The sequence below is a fragment of the Embiotoca jacksoni genome, unplaced genomic scaffold (genome assembly GCF_022577435.1).
Source record: "Embiotoca jacksoni isolate LCO1_2020_lvr unplaced genomic scaffold, fEmbJac1.0.p SCAF_37, whole genome shotgun sequence".
NCBI lineage: Eukaryota > Metazoa > Chordata > Actinopteri > Embiotocidae > Embiotoca > Embiotoca jacksoni.
Window position 1 is genome coordinate 856331 of NW_027185389.1, and position 20749 is coordinate 877079.

Consider the following 20749-nt stretch of genomic DNA (forward strand, 5'->3'; position numbering starts at 1 on the left):
GCGCTGGGCTTCAACCCCCCCGACCTGGACATCATGGAGAAGCCTCCTCGCAGCGCCAAGGAGCCCCTGATCTCCGGCTGGCTCTTCTTCAGATACCTGGCCATCGGATGTTAGTTGACAGGTTCACTGTTGTGTTTTGGGGGGTTTTTTTGTATACAAAAGCAGCACTTCAAATCTTTAAATAAGCGATAGTGACGTTAAAGCACCACCCTCGAGTGTAATAATAAGATTATACAACAAGTTACGGACAAAAAACAACAACTTGTAATCTAAATGTGTTCAATTCGCTCTCAAAGTGTAAAACTATTTGTTAGTGCGATCTCCGTTTCCATGGCAACACGCGTGACTAAGAACTGGGAAACAATCAGTCGCGTCAGCAGATCAACGGAGTAGTCCGACCCTTAGCAACGACCCTAGCAACAGAGACGAGATCTAGTCCGTTTTATTGCTTTCTAGAAATCGATTCTCAAACTGATTAAGTACAGAACGTAGAAACACTAAACCGCTCAGCGAGCTCCGTCTGGCTGCAAGTGAGATATCCGATGAAAAAAGACATCGATGGACTCGTGTATTTTTAGGATATCGGCACCGTGTCGTGTTAAATTCTGGATGTTAAGTACGCGACTATCCGCGGTGTTTCGGTACGGGTGCTCGGAGCGACCAAAAAAAAACATGATTTCGCCGAAATGGTTCGACGTATAACGTAATAATGTAAAAACATTATGTTGCAAATTAAATGACAATTCTACATTTGCCGTTGAAGTAATCTGCCGTTTGTGTGCGTGATGACGTCGTTTCCGTGTCTCTTGCTTCCCCAGGCTACGTGGGCGCCGCCACCGTGGGCGCCGCCGCCTGGTGGTTCACCGTCTCCGAAGACGGACCGCAGCTCACCGTGTACCAGCTGGTGAGTTTTCCTGTTTCAGTGAACGCCCCCCTCCCCTTCATCTCCACGCCCCCCCCCCCCCTTAAACTCCCTTCCTTCCTTCCTCCCCCCCCCTCCCTCCCCCTACAGAGCCACTTCCTGCAGTGCGCCCCAGACAACCCGGACTTCGACGGCTTGGACTGCCACGTGTTCGAGTCGCCCTACCCGATGACCATGGCCCTGTCCGTGCTCGTCACCATCGAGATGTGCAACGCTCTGAACAGGTGAACGCGGCGTTTTTCTTTTTTTATTATTTGATTGTTTTTAAAGAGCGGCCATGAAGCTCATTTGCAGTCAGACGGTGAAGGACGAACTGTATATCTGAACCACCATCTGTGTTCCCTCCTCCGGTGTCCAGCCTGTCGGAGAACCAGTCCCTGCTGCGGATGCCTCCCTGGGAGAACGTTTGGCTGCTGGGGGCCATCTGCCTCTCCATGTCTCTGCACTTCCTCATCCTCTATGTGGAGCCGCTGCCGGTGAGTCTTTTTTTTACACAACATGTTTATGCAGCGATGACTTTATGTCCCTCATTATCAAAACTCCCAAAAATCAGCCGGCTGCTGAAAGGCTTTATGTGGTTGTTTTCCGCCCTCTAGTGGCCATTTGGCTTCATTACAGACATGGAAATGAAATAGAGGGTCCAAGTTAGAAAATAAAATACATTTTCACAAGTATTATATAAAGATATGTTGGGGTGTTCTGCCATTACGCGGTAGGTCACAGTGGGATGACAGAGCTAGGCTAGGTGTTTGCCCCCGTTTCCACTCTTTATGCTAAGCTAGCTGTCTCCTGGCTCCACCCACATCAGCTCGCCTCTACTCACAGCTGACTCCTGTCTTTTCTGGATTTCGTTTTCCACTGCAGATAGTACCCTCTTAACGCCGTTGCTATAGTGACGCTATGTGAAGCTGCCATGACATGCAACCATGGCACTCTGCGTCCATCCCCACTTCTCTTAAATGAATTATGCCGTCAGTCCCGATCACTTCCCATACGGCATATCAAGATACATCTCTACTGACAATATATTTTACCTCGATATGAAGGCCGATATAAAAAAACGTCTAAGTGTTATCCAATTAAATGATGAAAGATTCGGATAGCCGAGGCTGTCCTGAAAAAAAACAAAATATAGCATAAATGGTTTGCCCCGATAATGACCGAGTTACGAGCTTCAAATTGAAGGAAGTGAAATTACCCTGAAAATAGCCTCGTAGTTCGAGGGGTTAATCGAGTCGTCCGGCGGGAATAAAAGAAATTGCAGCTGCTAAAGTAGTTCGGAGAATTTGTGCAGGACGTCCCGTGTCTCATATACGGAGACGCAGTGTGACGATTCGCTCTCTCACGTTTTACTTTTAGTATCAGAAGTGATACCAAAACATCGTGCCAGGAACTATCAGCAACTCTTGCCCAGTGGGGAAAAAAAATAAATAAAAATAAAGTACAAAAGCTGAACGTGCTCCTGTAGAGCTCACCTGGTAGGATGTGAACCTCCTGGAGTTCAGTCTCTCTCAGCTGTAACAGTCCTTTAAAATCCTCTGGTTGAATGTGGTCAATTTCAAATTTTAAATATTCAAATAGTCGTTTTAACCTCCAAAATATATTAGTAAATGCGACTGTCGTTCTTCCTTATTTCCCCCGTTTGTGTTTTTTGACCGGTGCCTGGTTGTAATGCGTTACTCCCGTCAGAAGGGGGCGGTAATGCGCCTCTAAATGTAAATATTCTATTAAAAAAAAAAAATAGTTCGGAGGTGAAATCCCCTCCTCATCCTCCTCTCTGTCTCTCTCTGTCTCAGGTCATCTTCCAGATCACCCCTCTGGACACGACCCAGTGGATGATGGTGCTGAAGATCTCGCTGCCCGTCATCCTGCTGGACGAGCTGTTGAAGTTCTTGGCCCGGAACTACTTGGACTTCGGTAAACAGCTGGAGCGGCCCGCCGCCAAGGGCCGCTCCCTGTCCGCATGCGCCGAGGGCATCTCCTGGCCCTTCGTGGCCGTCTCGCTGCCCCTGCTGCTGTGGATCTACAGCACCGACACTAACATGTCCGCCGTGCCGTGGCCCTGACTGACTCCGCCCCCTTCCCTCCCCGCCACCCACTCCGGTGCACCAGTGTGACGTGGACATTAACACACACACACACACATCTAACACAGTTACTTTAACTCGGAACAACTTAACGGATCGTTTGTATTAAGTTCACTGATTTATGTTTTGGTTGTTTGTTTGTTTTTTTTTCTAGGAGGGGGGAGGGGGAGGATTTGTCATATTTTACTGACTGACATATGACATTTTAAGGTTTTTATTTCACCATCACACTTTTTGACCCCCCTCCAACCCCCACCCCTCCCCCCCCCCGTTGTGAACAGTTAGAGAAGCCCACGTTGTCGGAGACGAGTGTGTCGAGCTGTACAGAGAATTTACACTATTTTATAACGACGTAATATTTTGTAATTTTTTTCGGGGGAGAGGGGGGAGCTGTGTGTTGGGGGTGGGGGAGGTGGAGGGGGGGGGGGGTGGAGAGAGGATATAATCCTGAGAACCATGTAGTACAAAATACTAATTCCTGGGGCAGAAACTTTTCATATTTAATATATATATTTTTTCCCTCCCCCTCCCCCCGGCGTGATGAATCACCTTCGTCATGCCTCCACGTTCATTATTTTCTGCAGTAGGCAGAGCGCAGCTACCTCAATGCTGTTAATAACGACCACCCCTGCGTCTAAAAACGACCATTTCACATATTATCATTGAAAGTGTCGAGGTAAGCACTAATTTGTTTTGCAGTAGAGATGAAAAACCCTCACACGCATTTTCATGTTTATTGTTTATTTTTAATATATATCTTTTTCTCTTCTTATTTGAGGGAAGAAGAGATGTTTCCAGTTTGATTCAGATATGTTTTTTTATTCCTTTTTTTTCTTTTTTTCTTTTTTATACAGCCTGTTGTTAAATTTATTTACTTGAAGAAAAGAAAAACACTTTTTTTTTTGGGGGGGGGGGGGGGGGGGGTTCAATTTGAGACACTTCAGCCTTTCATTTCGCATCTTAGTCGCGGTAATCTTTCTGATGTCTGTAAAAATGTGCACATACTGTACTTGAATATGTAAAAAAAAAAGAAAAGAAAAAGGCACCCAAGCAGCTGTTTGTCGTATCAACTGAGCACAACATGGACAGTTTTAACGGGAGCTGTTGAATCTGTACATAGCACACAAAGTAGAATCTCTAGACATTTTTTTTATTTTGAATTTTTTTTTTTTTTTTTTGGGAGGGGTTTGCCGTCCAAACGCTCCTCACATGTACACTAGTTTACTTTAACGCGTGGTCTTTTTCTGCATGCCTGCTCCAATAATAATAATAACAACAAACCCAGGCCAGTGAAGTGCTCTGATTTGTATTTGTTTTTATTTATTTTAATTTTGTTTGAGAGCTAACTGTTGTTTCTTCCAACGCCTTCCACCCGTTTACCTGCAGAGTGAGTTCACTTCGACCTGCATGCCAACTTTACGACTACAACACCGGCGCTCTCTGGTTTCTCTGTTTGGCTCCTCATGTTTCAATGTAGTTTTTCCTTTTTATTTCAATACTTTTAAAATGGTACAAACGAGGAGTAAACTTTTGAGATTTTGTTTTTAAATGCCTTTTAATGTCACCAAGTGCCACACTGAGTACAGATAGGAATACTTGTTTTTGTTGTTGTTGCATTTTGAAGCAGGCTCAGTGTCACTGGTGCCGGTTGTATATTTTTTTTTTTTATCGTAGACATGACGGCAGCATGTTGGTTTTTTTTTGGCAGAAATGATTGACATTTAAGTGCCCCTCCCCCTTTACACCATTACCAGACATGGTGTTGTATGTATTAATGTCATTTTTATTTGAATCTTCTGCTTGCCCCACTGCATGGCCTTTTTTATATATGTATATATAAAACTTATATATATATACATATATATAAATATATATATATATATATATATATATCGCTCTGTTCTGACGAATGTAAATTATTTGTCGCTGCTGCGAAGCTTTTATTTTGGCGAGTCCATTGATTTATTTCTTCCTCTCTTTTCTTTGCAGCAAAGGCCAAGTAAGCCCCAACGTCAACTCTAAATTCCCCTGCAGAAACCTTTTTTTTTTTTTTGTGTTGTGCATGTTGTTGTTGTTGTTGTTTTTTTTGGGGGGGGGGGAGGGGGGCAGGCAGCAGCAGCCAGCAGCAACACATCTTACAAGAGCTGCACTTTTAAGTGATACGACGACATGAGCTCGTACAAATTCATACATCGTTTTTTTTTTTTATATATATATATATATATATTTTTTTTTTTTTTTTATAGCCATAAATGAATGTACGATGGGAAACTAGCCGGTCCCGCCTCATCAGTCCTTCCATCCTCCTGCATGAAGAACCTCAGATTATAATAGGAAATCCTTGCGTCATCTTGTTAGACTAAGATCTTAGTACCGTGTACAGCCAGGTGTACATCTACTCCGTGGTGCATGTCCGCTCGAGTCAGCCATCAGACTTCTGTAATAGACGATGTATAGTATCGGTAAATAGATTAGATCTCGTCAAGATAGTACAAATGTTAAATAAGCTCAAAAACACACTTCATCTTTCCGAAGGAAAAACTTTCTTTTGGGGGGGAGGGATATGAAATACAAATTTAAAAAAAACTTGCGACATGTTTCTGGAGCCAGATTTGGGAAGGCGGACGTGCAGCGATTTGCAGCATGTGTTGCCATGACAACAGGCGGGATGTCCCTCCACTGGCGTAGGTTGTTTTTTTTTTTTTTCTTCCTCCAAACTGCTGTACTGTATTTTCAGAGATGATTGTACGATGTATCACATGAACTTTGGTTTCAGGTAAATAAAACTGTCATACATGAAGCGTTTCTCCTGCTGTCTCGGTGTGACCGACACGTGTGAAGTCAGGGTGTTTAATAGTTTTATTTTTACATTTTAAAAATATGTACAAAATACTATAAACATTTGTCTTGAAATGAGAGAAAAGTAATGAGTGAGTAATGGGGGTTATTATTATTATTATTTTTTTTTTTTTTGATACGGAAAGGCAACACACAATATAAACATGTACATAACATGACACAATTTCCCATGTGGCAGAAGTTGTTCACACAGACGGAGACGCGCCGCCGCCCGACAGTCAAAACAAAAAAAAACAAAAACCATAAAACTCTTTCCCAGATGCTCCTGTAACACGTCGAAGGTAACTCCGGTCATTTTTGGCCTGAACCTGATTTTCCGGTTGATTTTTGGCCAATTGTCAACTGCTTCAGTGTTTATCTACTTCGCAAATAAAAAGATTCCTTGACGCTCGCTTGTATATGCTGAATTGAATTCTAACGTGTATATTGCACTGACTGCCAGCCAAGAAAAAAAGAAACTGCATCGACATCTCTCACTACAGTGGACCGTCGTGGTGTCTTGATATTTTTTTAATTTTGTTTTTAAACCTAGGTTTGAATTTGAGGCTGTGATGTAGAGCTTTGTGTGTACGAGGGAACCTGCAGTGACCTCGCCGAGCAGCTGACGAAAACGGCGTCGGGGTCTGAAACGGCTGCGGGTCGATGAAAAGCACCGAAGTCTCGTCGAGCGTCAGCTCATCTTTTCAGTTCCGTGTCGGAAGCTGCGTCGTCTTTTTAAAAGATGGCAGCGTCGGTCGCTCGGTGGTGACCTCTGACCCCTCTGATCCGAGAGGGGCGAGGAGGGGAGGGGGGGGGTCACTGCATCCCGAACCACTGCTCCTGGTCGGCCCACTGCGCCGCCTCGCTGTCGCTGCCCTCCAGGTCGCCGTCCTCGCCGCTGCCCTCCATGTCGTCGCCGTCCAGCTCCACCGTGGCGTCCGTGGGACTCTCCTCCTTCTCCATCTTCTGCATGCCTTCTAAAGACTTCTGGTCGTTGGGATCCAAACTGAAGACGCGAAACACAAACCGAGTGTTATATATTAAAAAAATTAATAAAAAAAAAAACCCACTCATCTTTAGTGTCCACATGCGTTGTCACATCTTTTCACCTTAACGCTATGCTGTACTGGTCCATGGCTTCTTGGTAATCGTTGACGGCGACCAGGAAATCTCCCAGCATCCTGTGCAGGACACAGTCGCTCTGATTGGCCAAGGCGTTCCGCAGGAGAGCGATCCCTTCTTCGTACTTCTGTTCACGACCTTCACAAACAAAAAACACACGCTGTTTTATCCCATCTGTGAGTGAAGTCAAAGAAAACTGGGGTTTTTTTTTTTTTTTAAAGGCAGATTAAAGCAAAAGAAAAAGTTAAAAAAAATAAAATAAAAATCTGATTAAAGCAAACGAAAACGTACTGAGCAGCTCGGCCTTCTTCACCACAGCCTTGGTGTAGTCGGGTCTCTGGGCCAGCGCTTTGTCCAGCAGGGTTTTGGCTTTCTCCTGAGTCACGGGGTCTTCCAGGCACACGGTGGCCAGGATGGTCAGAGTCTGCGCGTTGGACCCCAGAGTCTTGTAGATGTTGTTCGCCATCCCCATGGCCTCTCGGATCCCGTTGGACGCCAGGTAACAGTCGATCAGACCTGCAGTTATTAATATCCACGTTAATTAAATGAAAGCTGAACAAGAAACGCAAAACGCAAAAAAATTAAAAATAAAATAAAAGGACGGCGTTACAAACACAAACTGGCCTTCGTAGCAGTCGAGGCGGCAGGGAGCCAAACGCATGGCCTCTCTGAAGTGGATGATGGCCTCCTGGACTCGGCCCATGTTTCTCAGCGCCGCCCCCTTCAGGAGGAGAGCCTGCACGCTGTTGCTGTTCAGCTGGATGGCCTTGGCCCCCAGGTAGAGGGCCCTCGAGTACCGCTTGCTATAAAAGCTGTGACAGCTTGAGGAAAAAAAACAAAAAAAAAACAGACAGGTTCAAAGGGAATTTAAAGTCGATGACGTTTCACGGAGCAGATTATTATTTTAATCCCCCCCACCCCCTCGATTCTGAGATCGTCCGCTCACCCGGAGATCACCCAGGGCTCGGCGTGCTGGTCGGATATGTTGAACAAACGTCCTCCCAGGACTTCGACGTCCTCCAGGTGTCCCTCGCGAGCCATCAGGTAGCCGTACACGTCCATCCCTGCAAGCGCAAGCGGCAAAAGCCCGATGAGCGTCGTATTTTTTTTTTTTTTTTTTTTTTTTTTTACATCTTTGACTGACGTCATTCAACCAATAAATATGTAACATGTCCCGTGACACACCTTTGATGAGGTACGGGTCCAGCATCTGGGCTTGTTCAAACTTGAGAATGGCGTTCTTGGTGTCGCCTGCCCTGAAATAGACGTCCGCCAGGCTCACCAGGAGGTCCACGTTGTCCCGCAGCAGAGACTTCTTCTCCAGGGAGCTGAAACGAGGAGGTTTGGGGGGGGGGGGGGTAAATGAACAGACCGTCACCTTTAAAAAACCAAAATGAACAGTTTGCGTGACGTATCGGCGCTCTGCTCACCAGATGGTGTTAATGGCTCTCTGATTGTCCCCCGCGTGGATGAAGGCGTACGCTTTGATCCAAACGGAGAGCCAGTCCAGGTTGGGGAGGCTCTGGATCACGTCCACCGTCATGGACGCCACCTCGGCTCCTTTGACTGACAGAGACAGAAGTCCTAGAGGAGAGGAAAATAAAAAATAAAAATACTGATCTACTGAAGGAGGTGAGGCACTAAAACCGAGCAGAAACGTTGCGAGAACGTGTCTCTGCAGGTTCGGTGCTGCTCGTCGGGTTCCTAAAGTCCCGGAGGAAGATCTTACCGATGATGGCGTCCAGGGCGAGGGGACACTGTCGCAGCACCTCTTTGTAGCTCGTCACCGCAGAGCGCTCCTGTCCGGCTTTCCTGTACAGGTTAGCCAGCATCATGTTGATCTGAGGCGAGCAAAGAACAACGACATCCGGTTACCACGGCGCCCGGTGGAAGCTTGAAAGGCTAAAAATGGGCCGCGTTAATAGAAAATGTTACTTTTTTTAAAATGATTTTCTCACTACGTGTCATCATTTACGAAAACAGTAATACAACTTTTGTGTTTTTAGGCTGAAAGCAGAATTTATCAAAGTAAAACCCATCTTGAACTTTTGCTTTTATTTTTCTCAAAACATAATGAAAATAAATCACCGATTAATAACCGAGACCCCCCCAAAAAAAACGTTTGGGTTCATTCCTTGGTCTGCATTCAAAAAACAAAAACAAAAAAATAAATAAATAAAAGAAGCCTGAATTAAAAACAGTGACGTGAACAAACGGGAGAGCGGCCGTTTACCTTCGGGGTCCTCTGTCGGGACGGAATCCCGTCGAGCACCGCGATGGCGTCTTTATCCAGTTTCAAAATGGTGTAGCACTCGGCTATCTTGTACTTCACCTCGATCTCTGATGGTAAACTCTGAAAGACAACAGTTGGGGTTCAACGTCAAATGAACTCACAAGGTCAGCGGGGGGGAGGGGGGGGGGGGAGGGGGGACTTTTTTTTTTTTCTCTTTCAGGCTTTAAATCGTCACTTTCTATTAAAAAATATTCACGCCTCAGTTTTAGACATATATATATATATTTACTGGAAATGCAAGTAAAAAAATAAATAAAAGGGAAATATTAGCGTCCCTCGAAGGTGAAAAATATCAGCCACCGCTTCACGATCCGTGGTTGGATGCCGGTGAACACACCTGTGCCTGCATGTTGGCGGCGGCTCCGCCCGCGGAGGTGCGAACCTTCGACGTTTTGCTGAGCACCTTCTTCTGCTGCAGCGCCATGCTGTATTTGCAGGCGGCGTTGCGGTATTCCTTGTCGTGGAAGATGGCGTCGGCGTGGTAAACCAGCAGCTGGTACTTCTGGGCCGGCGAGAACACCTCTCTGAAAAATCAACAACAACAACAACAACAAAAAAAAAAATCTCCTTTATAAAAGGCGAGTTTATTTGTAGAGCACATTTCAACAAAAAAAAAGGCAATTCACAGTGCTTTCACATAAAAACCATCAAAACATAAAGCAACAACAACAACAACAAAAAAGACATTTAAAAACAATTAAGAACAAGCAAGCTAAAAAAAAATTTAAAAAAAAAGTGACCAAAGTTACAGCGCAGTTTAAGACATCCTCAAATCAAGTCTTCGGTCCTGATTTAAAGCAGCCCGAGGAGTTGCGGCGGACCTGCGGCTTCCTGCGACCTCGTTCCGGATGTGTGGAGCTTAAAAACCTGAACGCCGCTTTCTTTCTCCGCTGTTGTGTGCCGACTCTGGGGACGAGGAAGGAGACCGGCGGGCGACCCGAGGAGGGTCTGGATGGATGGATGCTTCATAACAAAAAGGTAGCAGCTGATCAGAAACCCTATTTTGGCCGTTCGGGCGTTTCATTTTCACTCCAAGAGCACCTGTCACTTCCCAGTTCATCGTATTCAGCTGTATTTATTTATTTTCATTTCATTTGCTTTTGTGTATACAGTCTCTCTGTGTGTGTGTGTGTGTGTGTATATATATATATATATTTTTGATTTTATAGACTTTATTAATCCCCGAGGGGAAATTTTCATTGCTCTTATTTTTTCTCCTTCCAAACTAATAATTTGTTTTAATCCATCTTATTTAGATATATTAAGTATGTGTAAATTTGTTCACATTGTCTTTTCTATGCTGCCGTGACGACACCCCCCCTTCCCCCCCCCCCCCCCCCCCACTGTGGGATTAATAGAATAACATGGAATCTATGCAGTGCTTTATAGACCACAACAACAACAACAACAACAATAATAATAATAATAAACACAAAACGGTAAACAAAAACATTTAAAATCCATCACACTGTGATTATTAAGATTGTAAAGGAGTAATAACGATATAAAAGTGACATCATTATATTCCGAGCTAAATGCTAATAGCACCCGAATCCGGACTGTGGGTGTACCTCTCGGGGTGGGGGGAGGTAAGGGGGGGTAAGGTACACCGTGTCCACCCCTAATATGTAAATTAAAACTCTTATTAACGCAGTTCCTTGAGGATTGAGGATTTTTACACCAAAAAGCTGCGTTACCAGCCGTGAATGTTGTCGCTCGCTCTCCACGAATTAGACGGATCCCGGCTCCCGACATTTTACTTACGGATTGTTATTGCTCATCGTCAGCAACAAACTGCTCAGTATCCGGACGTTGGAGTGAAGGCCGGCGGCGGCCATGTCCCGCACATGATCTATGACGTTCATTTTTTTTTTTTTTTTTTCTTGGATGATGTCGAGGGGAACTCGTCTTGAGGTTTCCGTCTCAGAGATAAAAGTTTGGGGCTCGGGAACAGCTAAACGTTAGCAAGCAATCCGCTTGTATTAAATATGGCGCCGAATAACCTTCCTTCCGCATGTTGATGCGTTCGAGTACTCCACAAAAGCTCGTATTTTAGACAACGCCACGCTTTATAAATACGACATCTTTTTTTTAGGAAAATCGTACATTTCAGGCAAATAATTATAATATTTTATTGATTTTATTTTTATTTTAGGACTGATACTTGTGAAGTAGCCGCCTAGCAAATAAGCAAATCATTCTTATTCACCGCTTCAATCACGTTTAAGTCACTGGCACGCACATATTTCCGAAAATCATGAACGCATCTTCTGTTTTTTTGCTGCAGCACTCTTTTTTTTTTTTTTTTTTACTTCGTAATTAAACTGAAATCACTTAATATTTCTTTGATTTTAACAAACAACCTTATGATTTTTTTTTCTAAAAAATAAATAAATACGAGCAGCTACTAATAAAAAAAATTATGACATAGATATGATACTTTAAAAATACATTTCCAATACAAACTAATTTTTAGGTGCACATTTTTCCTAAAATATTAGTAAATAGTTTATTATTTATATATTTATAAATGAGTAATCATCTAATGCAGTAACAAAAACAAAGACGCCATTTTTACCTTTCTCCCTACAGACCTTTCTTTCACCTGCCAGAGAACTCGGTGTTATAAAAATTATACAAATGTGACATAACAAAAATAAAATCAAAATAAAATGACGTGACTTATATGTCAAAGATGTTGTCTATGCCCACAAGTCCATTTCATACTTCACCACAACACCAGAGATGCAATTATCTTGCCTTTTATGCCTGAAATTGGCAGCGTGTGTCACTGTATTCCCAACTTAACAATGACAATATTAATTAATGAGCAGCTTTATGATGATGTTTGAAGCAAAACATTTACTCGGGTAAAATTTTATTGTCATTTGTGGTACTATAAAAGCAGGTTGTATCAAATATTATTTCAACAGGTGGCAGCAGCAAAAATATCTAGAAACCCTCATCTCTATTAACGCCACTGATAAATAACAATTCATGAGATCATGACTACGTAATAATAAAACACAACGGGTTTTTTTCTTACAATTTTAACAACTCTTATAACGGGATGGGAGGAGAATTGGTTTATTCACCTCTGTATGTATGGCATATGATGACAATGCTCGTAAAGATTCGGTAAAGCTGAACAATATTTAAACAACAATCCTGATAACAACAATATCACAATAAATCACGAAACGAGTTGACCTTGAGCCTTAAAACCTGGGCTGCTGGGTGGTGGTGGGGGTGTGTGTGACATCTCTATTTCTCTCTCTGTGCATTCATAATGGCACCGCAGTATATCTCATTCATCTTTATGTCTTCTCTCTCTTGCAGCTTTCCGCTTTTTCATCAAGATAATCTGCAGCTCTGAAGCTGCATGTTTCCTGATCTGTGACTTCTGGCCCCACCATCCTGCCCCCCCCCCCCTCTATGTTTGTTATCTCCATGTTATCTTTTGCTTCTATCTTCACGTAAAACATTATTATACTATATTATCAGGTTATATAAATAAACCTAAATAGAATAGGATGATATAAACCTGGAAAGGGAGGCTGGATATAACGTTGTTTTTTTTTTCCAGGGTTGGAGCTTGTTTATCTTTGAGGAAACGTCGCCTCGAAGCTACACACACACACATAAACACACACACACACACACAAACACAAACACACACACACACACAACTGCAGCCGCGCATGCGCACTGCTAAACCCAAGCAGCTGAACCTTGTGTCAAAACAGAAGAGGGAACCGAGCAGCAGGCAGGATCTCATCGAGCTCCTCTTCCTCGACAGGTGTTCGTCTACACAGAGTGGGTTTTCCAGTTACGTCCGCGTACCATGACCGAACAATCAGCATTACTTCTTCGAAAACAACTGGCAGGTAAAAAAAAAAAAAAAAAAATTAAAATAAATCCTTCCGTAAAACAGAGCCGACGTTTATTTAAAGGCTAACCTACCTTTAGCGGCTAACGTTAGCTCCCCTCGGTAGCTACGCAAAAAAAAAGAAGCTACGTTTACGCCGTAAGGAGTAAAAGCTCGGGAAGCTAACCCCGTAAAGCTAAGCCGCTTCGATCCGCGGAGCGGGTGGGTGGAGAGAGAGGGTGGGGGTGGGGGGGATAAAAAAATAAAATAAAATAAAATGAAGACGTATATTTAGAAGCGTCTGTAATATTATAGCTTCATCGACACCGAATCGCAACGCCGAGCTTTCGCTAGCGGGCTGCCGGAGCTCGGCGTTAGTTAAGCGGACGGAACAAAGGAATAATCAACCCGGGGACTTCGTCTGCTTCGGATCACTTTTAACATCGCCGATGAAAGCCGGGATCACTCCCGAGCCTTTCACCGAGACGGCGCCGGCAGCCGAACTTGATTTAAAAAAAACAAACCCAAACCGGGACCGACTCCGCTCCGTGGCGGTAATGTCCTCCGGTTTCTGGACGCCTTAATCTGGCTCACACTCTCCAGCGGCGTGGTTTATTATTTTGTTTATTGGAGGATACGCATCTTGGCGTTGAATCCCTGCAGTGATGAAACTCTTTATTGTTGTGCAGGTCATAAACCAACATCAGTGAGCCATTAATAATAAAATAATTAAAAAAAAAAAAAAAACAAGATGTAATGATGTTGTTTTATACACCGCTGGTCACCAGTAATAACCTATTAAAACTCTTGATTATCGTTGCACTTCCTTTTCACTCAGTACTGGTATGTATGGATATCGCATCGAGACTATTATTACACAATAACTCATGTTAACAAGAGTTATGTGGGTGGTGTGTGTGTGTGAGTATGTTTTTGTTTGTGTTTCTAATATAATGCTGCAGCAGGAAAGTCCATATTATTTGCGCTGCAGGAAAATATATCTTGGCTTTGTCACAATATTATAAACACCCAATTCAATTCAGTTGTATTTATATGCATTACTTCAATCGTTATATAAGTGATCTCAGAGGTCTTTACACAGTAAGATCACAACTTTAGATTATTCTAGAGACGTACGATTATATTTTAGTATTTTTTTTTTTTTCCCCAGCTGCAAACTACAGCCAAAGTGACCCACTTATATAAAGTCAGCTCTATTGTGATAATACTGTGATGAAGCTTTCCAGAACCGCCTAAAAATACATCCTCAATAGTGACTGTCCAGGATTGTGGGTGTTCGTGAGGTGTTTAAATGACAGCAACAGGCCACCGACACTGCAACCAGCTCCATGACGGGTTCAGTATCTTTGCACTGACTGTACAGTATGCAAATTTAAGTTCCTCTGTGTGTGTGTGTGTGTGTGTGTGTGTGTGTGTGTGTGTGTGTGTGGATGTGAATCACTGACTTCAACAGGGATTGATTCAGCTTTGGTCTTCAAGTTGGTGAATCACTTCGACAGTAATTATTATTTTTGGAAACCACGATTTGACATCTGGAAACATTTGCCAAACTGTACGTTTATTAGATGAATTCAAAATAATGTGAAAATATGACTTGATTTAATTTAAAGTGACAACGTATACAGCAAAAAAACAAAAAAAAAACACCCTTGAACCATTTTTTTACAATTGAGACGTGGTAAAGTGAAGTTTCTGTTACTGCTACTACCAAACCAGAAGACTTCTTTACACACAGATCTATTCCTGTACTGATTAAACCAAAGTTATATTTAAGGATTTCTTTAAGCAGATTACTTGGTGTTAATGTTGCAACTTATTTGATTTAACCACTTGACATGACAAATTCCACGGTGCTCGTCAGAATACCGTACGTGGGCCGCAAAATCAGCACAGTTCACGCTTTGCTTTGTAAGAACGGAGCACTTTGTACTGATTCATTCTTCTCGCCTGCTGTTCACCTGCTTTGTGCTTTAATTTGTGGTGAACTCTGACGCTTTTTTTTTTTTTTTTTTTCTCCCAAGCTGCTTCATAGTTGAACATGTGTCACCAACCAGAAAACAAAAGGGGTGGTGGGTGGGTGGGTGGGGGGCACACGCGCAGCTCACCTCAAACTGTCTACCAGCATCATGAGTGTCAAGGACAGATTCATTATCCTCTTTAGAGTGTTTACTGTGCACCGTTTATATATATATATATTTGTTTTTTTTTTTTCTTGTTGTTTGGCTGTCTTGGACCGTTTTAAAGTCTGCTTGGTTTTATGTTAAACGTGAATCCATTTTTTTTTCTTCCTGCCTGTGATGTTTTAATTGCCATGTGAATAAATCAAGTGTTTTTTTTTTTTGTGGTTCCAATACGCTTCCTGCCACAGTCCTGCTTTCCATTTCCATTTCATTGTATTAAAAATACCTCAAACTGTTGTTGTTGTTGTTGTTGTTTCTTCTCCCAGAGCTCAACAAGAACCCAGTGGAGGGCTTTTCAGCTGGTCTGATAGATGACGATGACATATACAAATGGGAGGTTGTGATCATTGGTCCACAAGATACCCTTTTGTAAGTGAGAACGTATTATTTATGAGAACATCTTTCCAAAAAAAACAAAACAAAACCTTGAATGATTGTTTAATGTTGTATTGTCTCACCTGTCCGTGCTCCGTGTTTCATTTTTGTTTGGTTTCCCCTGCAGTGAAGGAGGGTTTTTCAAAGCGTACCTAACCTTTCCCTACGATTACCCACTACGGCCGCCAAAGATGAAGTTCATCACCGAGATCTGGCACCCAAACGGTAAAACACTTGAGACTCCCAAATAAGTTTTAAATTTGGTTTTATTGAACTATTTCTTTTAACAATGTAGTGATTGAGCAATCTGGGCTTTTCGAGTTGAAATGTGTTGAAAACCGTCTCTGTGTTTTTTGTTTTTTTTTTCCCCCCCGGCTGCCGTTAAATCCGCGCTCTCTCGTCCCCTCGCAGTCGCTAAGAACGGAGACGTTTGCATCTCAATTCTGCACGAGCCGGGAGAAGACAAGTTCGGGTACGAGAAGCCCGAGGAGCGCTGGCTTCCCATCCACACGGTAGAGACAATCATGATTAGCGTTATCTCCATGCTGGCGGACCCCAACAGCGACTCACCGGCCAACGTGGACGCCGCGGTGAGTTACACCGGCTCATCCCAGTTCCTCCCTCTGATTTTCAAATCGGCTCGTCTCTGCAGTTCAGGTGAATTGTGTCATTTTAAAGAAAGCGGTGTTGCTCCTGCAGAAAGAGTGGCGGGATGACCCTAACGGCGAATTCAAGAGGAAGGTGGCTCGCTGTGTAAGAAAAAGTCAAGAGATGGCATTCGATTAGGAGTCGTCTGTAAATTCCAGGGTACGTAACTGACCAGCAAAGTTTCGACTCGCATGTAAAACCTCGCATCTGAAAGTGATAATAATTACTATGTTGTTGTCGTTTCTTTTCTTTTTTTTTTCAGTTAAAGGAAATGCCTTCAGAGGGAAAATTTCAGCGAAAGGCTTTTGCACCCCTTGTTTTGCCAGTCAAAAGGAATTGGTTGGCTTCAACCACGTTTTCTGTGAACGGTTGTCATTTTACCGCCAGATGAGCCAATTTGAGAACCCTACCAGCGAAATTAACCTGTTTCCTACCTGGAATTGTATATTTAATTTTATTTATTTTGAAGAAGAAAAAAAAAAAATTAACGATGTAAGATATGTCACTACTGTAAATTAACTTGCTTTTTTATCTGCTGCTGAACAGTTTCTACTTTATACCAGGTTTCTTATGCAATTTAGTGGTCGAGATTGTGTAAAAACAAAAAAAAACAAAAAACGAAAGCCTGTTCTCATTAGGTCATCACTTGTCCTCCCTTCTACACACTTACCAGATTTAATGTCCGCCTCGGCAAATCTCTCGTCAATAGATGTGATTAATTTCCCCGCGCTGTCGTTGAATCACCGTTGCCTTTCGTTGGCTTCACCTCCTCGCGGTTTGCTCGTCGTTTTCGAGGGACGGCTTGAGAACTTTTCCGGCCGACTCCTGATGAGTTTTCATACGGTCTTTTAAAAAAAAAAAAAAGTCCTGAGACGGCGGGACCTCCCCCCTCCCCCCTTTCCTGTTAGCGACACCGGCGTGCGGTCTAAAACCACGACTCTCAAACCTGCATGATCCCCCTCAAAAAAACAACAACAACAACAACAACAGCTCTGTTATGTTTCGTTTCCAGCTGCGGATGTAATCGGAATGGCTTAAGTGATTTTTGAGAGTTGTGGTTTTAATATAGCGACTACGTGTGCGAATGCTAACAGGGAGGTTTGTGCCAACTTCTCGGGATCGACCCTCTTATTTAGGGATCTCCATTAGCAATCGGTGAGATATAAACCTCTTAATATTCCCGACCCCGCCCCACCACCCCACGACGCGTGGCCCTACTGGTTTGGCGAGGAAGTCCGTTAGTTATTGGGGGGAGAAAAAAAAACACGGACAACCAAAAATACAGTCTGTGAAACTAGCCTAAGCTGTGATTATTTCCGCATGTGGACTGACGTCTGAGCTTACCTCAATGTTTTTTTGTTTTTGTTTTGTTTTTTGTTTTTTTAAACGGATGACACTTTTTGACCAGGTTGAGTTCTTAATCTGTCGGGGGAACATTGGGAGAGGGAAATTCTCGGGGCTCCATTGTAGAAGTAGGCTAGTCGTTCTTACTTTGTTCGTCGTGGCACACTTGGCTTTACTGTGGATACATTTTTTTTTTTTTTTAAAAAGTCACATTCACTTGTGTTTTTATTTTTTGTTTTTGTTTTTTTGGGCTCCTAAGGACATTTGGGTAGATTGTTGGAAAAAATAACGCTCTTCTATCAACCGCTTGAGTTTCCCCGATTGGTGCATACTTAGATAATATTTATCACCCTTACTTAATCGCTGAATTTGGGTTTTGACCGGGGGAGGGAGGAAGCTTGGAAGTTAACTCACTGCTTAGTAAAAAGTATAAATAAGCGTTCCTGTTGGGAAAACGGAACACAATCCCGCATCGAGGTTTTATTTTTTTAATATACACGGTCGTTTTTTGGGTGGAGGCTGGAAACCATTGGCTTTGTTTTTTTTGTGTTTTTTTTCCCCTTCTTTTCATCGACGGTGTTGCTGACTATTAAAAAGCCATGATGACATCTTACTTTGATCGATCTGTGACTTGACACTGAAAACTAGCGAACCCATCTTTTGTTTTGTTTTTTGGCGCATGCAATCAGGTTTTGAGGGAGTTGGGTATGTTTTAAATAGGAAAATACCATTGTTAGTACATTCAGGGGGGTGAATGTCACGTGTACAGTTAAGTAGGTTTTCCGTAGACTTGACGATCACATAACTGCTGTCGACATTTTACCTTTTTAAGTCCGAATTTTCTAACCTACCATGACCTCCTCTGACCGGTGTTCACTGTATTTGCACAGATTCGGTGCGTTTGAAAATGTCATTAAGCAATACGCTCTGGAAAAATGGTGTGTCCAGGTAATCCACCCTAACGCCATTATGTTTGTTTTGGGTTTTTATTTCTTTTCCATTTTGTGTCAATGCAATGTATATTGGACATGATGCTCAATAAAGTGTGTAAAACCGAGCGGCTTGTAATTCTGTTTGTGTTTTGCATTTTAGATGAGAACACGCTCCGGGTTCAAGTAGATTAGACCTCTGCACTGTAACTGGAACCCACCGGTCTCGTGTCGCGTTTCCAGGCCTGGCTTCATTTCACACTAATAGGCACCTGCTGACTGCGACACATACTGAGCTGATAACGATGCTAGCGACCTCTCTTGACATACCGACGGCGGATTTGTTTTTTTGGGGGGAGTGGGGGAGCTGTGACTAACCATGAGGAAGCGGGTCACGTTTGTTGAGCACCTGCAAAAAGAAAACTTGTTCAAAAACGGATGCGGGCACATCTTCATGAGGTAATGCTCGCGTTCATTGCGTCAATGTTCAGGAATGGATTTGCAAACTTTTCAAACTGAAACTCTTTATTTTACAGGTCGGCGGCGTTGAACAAAAGATGCACAGATGGTGAGTCAAATATTCCTTTGGATGCCAACTAGACATGAATAAGCTTTTTTTTAATTATTATTATTTAATTAAATAATAGATAATCGAATGCAAACAGTTACTAAAATAATTGTAGGTTTGCTTTCCAGTTGATAAACCATCTCGGTGTAACGGCCTTGCTTATGTAATTTCAAGTGCTGTGGTTCTTGTTTTGTGTGATGTTTTCTGGTTTGTTTTCTAACACTTCTCATTAGATAAATGAGGAAGGTTTTTTTTACAATACTTTTTGCATTGAACTGTCAATATTTTACTTTTTGTTAAATGTCGACTAGTTAATCTATTTCAGCTTTTTCAGCATTTATATCACCTATTAGCGATATTGTAACAGCTGTGTCCACAACTATTGTTAAATTTAACAACTGTTTATACATTCTTTTTTAAACATGTCTTTAGTTAATCTTTTTCAATATTTTCCACTACTTTTTGCTCTTTCATCAGTTTATAAAGTATTTTTTAGCTCTCGGTTTCAGATGTCTTTCCATTACTTTTATCCTTTTCAACATTTATCCCTTACTTTCCGCTGTTTCAACTATCTATTTGCTTTTTGCTCCCCGTTTTGACATGTTTTTTTCCGCTGCTTCGAGACATGTCTTCTGTCCATTATTTCAGCTACTCAATAATTCATACTTTCCGAGACTAATTATACCATTTATCTTTGAACTTGACACTTGACCCCCCCCCCTTTCTCTTGAATGCTGTCTTGTTTTTATGCATCCCATGAATCTGTTTGTTTGTCTATCTATCTATCTATCTATCTATCTATCTATCTATCCATCTATCCATCTATCTATCTATCTATCTATCTATCTATCTATCTATCTATCTATCTATCTACACACCCATCCATAAAAGTGTCTCGCTTAGCAACCTTCAGAAAACAGTTCTAGGTTGTGTTCAATAACTGCGGTTGATAACAGATAAGGTGTGGAAACCTCCAGGGTGGACGGGGTTAACAGTAATTTTTAGGTAGTTATTTCCACTCACAGAAACGTATAAAGTTTAGCTGAATGAGGACACAATTTAACAAATGCATGTATTCAGTTCAGTGAGGTGTGCTGTGATAAAATAGGTGTAAAAAAAAATTTGAGTGCTACGTTTAAAAATGTGCTGGTTAAACAACACCACAGATTTTCTATGTTATAAATAAGGCGTCGCTTCATGGCCTTTTGTTTTTGTCAGGCTTTGGAAGTCTACCCGGCCAGCAAGAGAGAGAAATGTACAGAGGAACATGCATAAACGTGCCTGCTGGCAGCCAGCACATGAAGATAATACACGCTCCCAAATCTATGATGGCTGCACCCTTCTTACAGGTAACACACATTACGCAGGAGCGCATGATGAATTTTTTTTTTTTTTTTTTTTTTTTAGTTTTGTTACCGTCATTGGCTTTAATCTGGTTTTAAATGGGATAATTATGAAATTCTTCGAGGATACTGTCATCACCCGGCATTGTGTGATCCCATTCGTTGTTGTCTCCGCCTCAGCACCCGGCCCTCTCCGCTGGACAGACACGCT

General features: G+C 42.5%; 3 protein-coding genes across 3 annotated transcripts in view; 2 read left to right on the plus strand and 1 right to left on the minus strand.

The window, feature by feature from the left end:
- Positions 1-3916, plus strand: part of LOC138208403 (sarcoplasmic/endoplasmic reticulum calcium ATPase 2-like) — a 28237-nt gene extending 24321 nt beyond the window's left edge. Inside the window, 5 exon segments of the mRNA XM_069166244.1 lie at positions 1-109; positions 819-904; positions 1013-1146; positions 1281-1398; positions 2719-3916. Of these exon segments, the coding sequence (XP_069022345.1) occupies positions 1-109; positions 819-904; positions 1013-1146; positions 1281-1398; positions 2719-2988 (717 nt within the window). The 3' untranslated portion in view covers positions 2989-3916.
- Positions 3917-5850: 1934 nt separating this feature from the next.
- On the minus strand, positions 5851-11271 carry anapc7 (anaphase promoting complex subunit 7). Its single transcript, XM_069166245.1, has 11 exons — positions 11027-11271; positions 9600-9786; positions 9203-9322; positions 8699-8810; positions 8400-8553; positions 8155-8297; positions 7916-8033; positions 7594-7790; positions 7261-7485; positions 6957-7107; positions 5851-6853 (listed from the first exon to the last, which is right to left on the minus strand). Exons 1-11 carry the CDS (start codon positions 11125-11127, stop codon positions 6664-6666), a joined length of 1698 nt encoding a protein of 565 aa, XP_069022346.1. The 5' UTR covers positions 11128-11271; the 3' UTR covers positions 5851-6663.
- Positions 11272-12986: 1715 nt separating this feature from the next.
- On the plus strand, positions 12987-18755 carry LOC138208358 (ubiquitin-conjugating enzyme E2 G1-like). The gene is made up of 6 exons (XM_069166191.1): positions 12987-13149; positions 15598-15700; positions 15834-15931; positions 16118-16296; positions 16406-16513; positions 16617-18755. The coding sequence occupies exons 1-5, from the start codon at positions 13107-13109 to the stop codon at positions 16490-16492; spliced, it is 510 nt and encodes a 169-aa protein (XP_069022292.1). The 5' UTR covers positions 12987-13106; the 3' UTR covers positions 16493-16513; positions 16617-18755.
- Positions 18756-20749: the final 1994 nt, after the last annotated feature.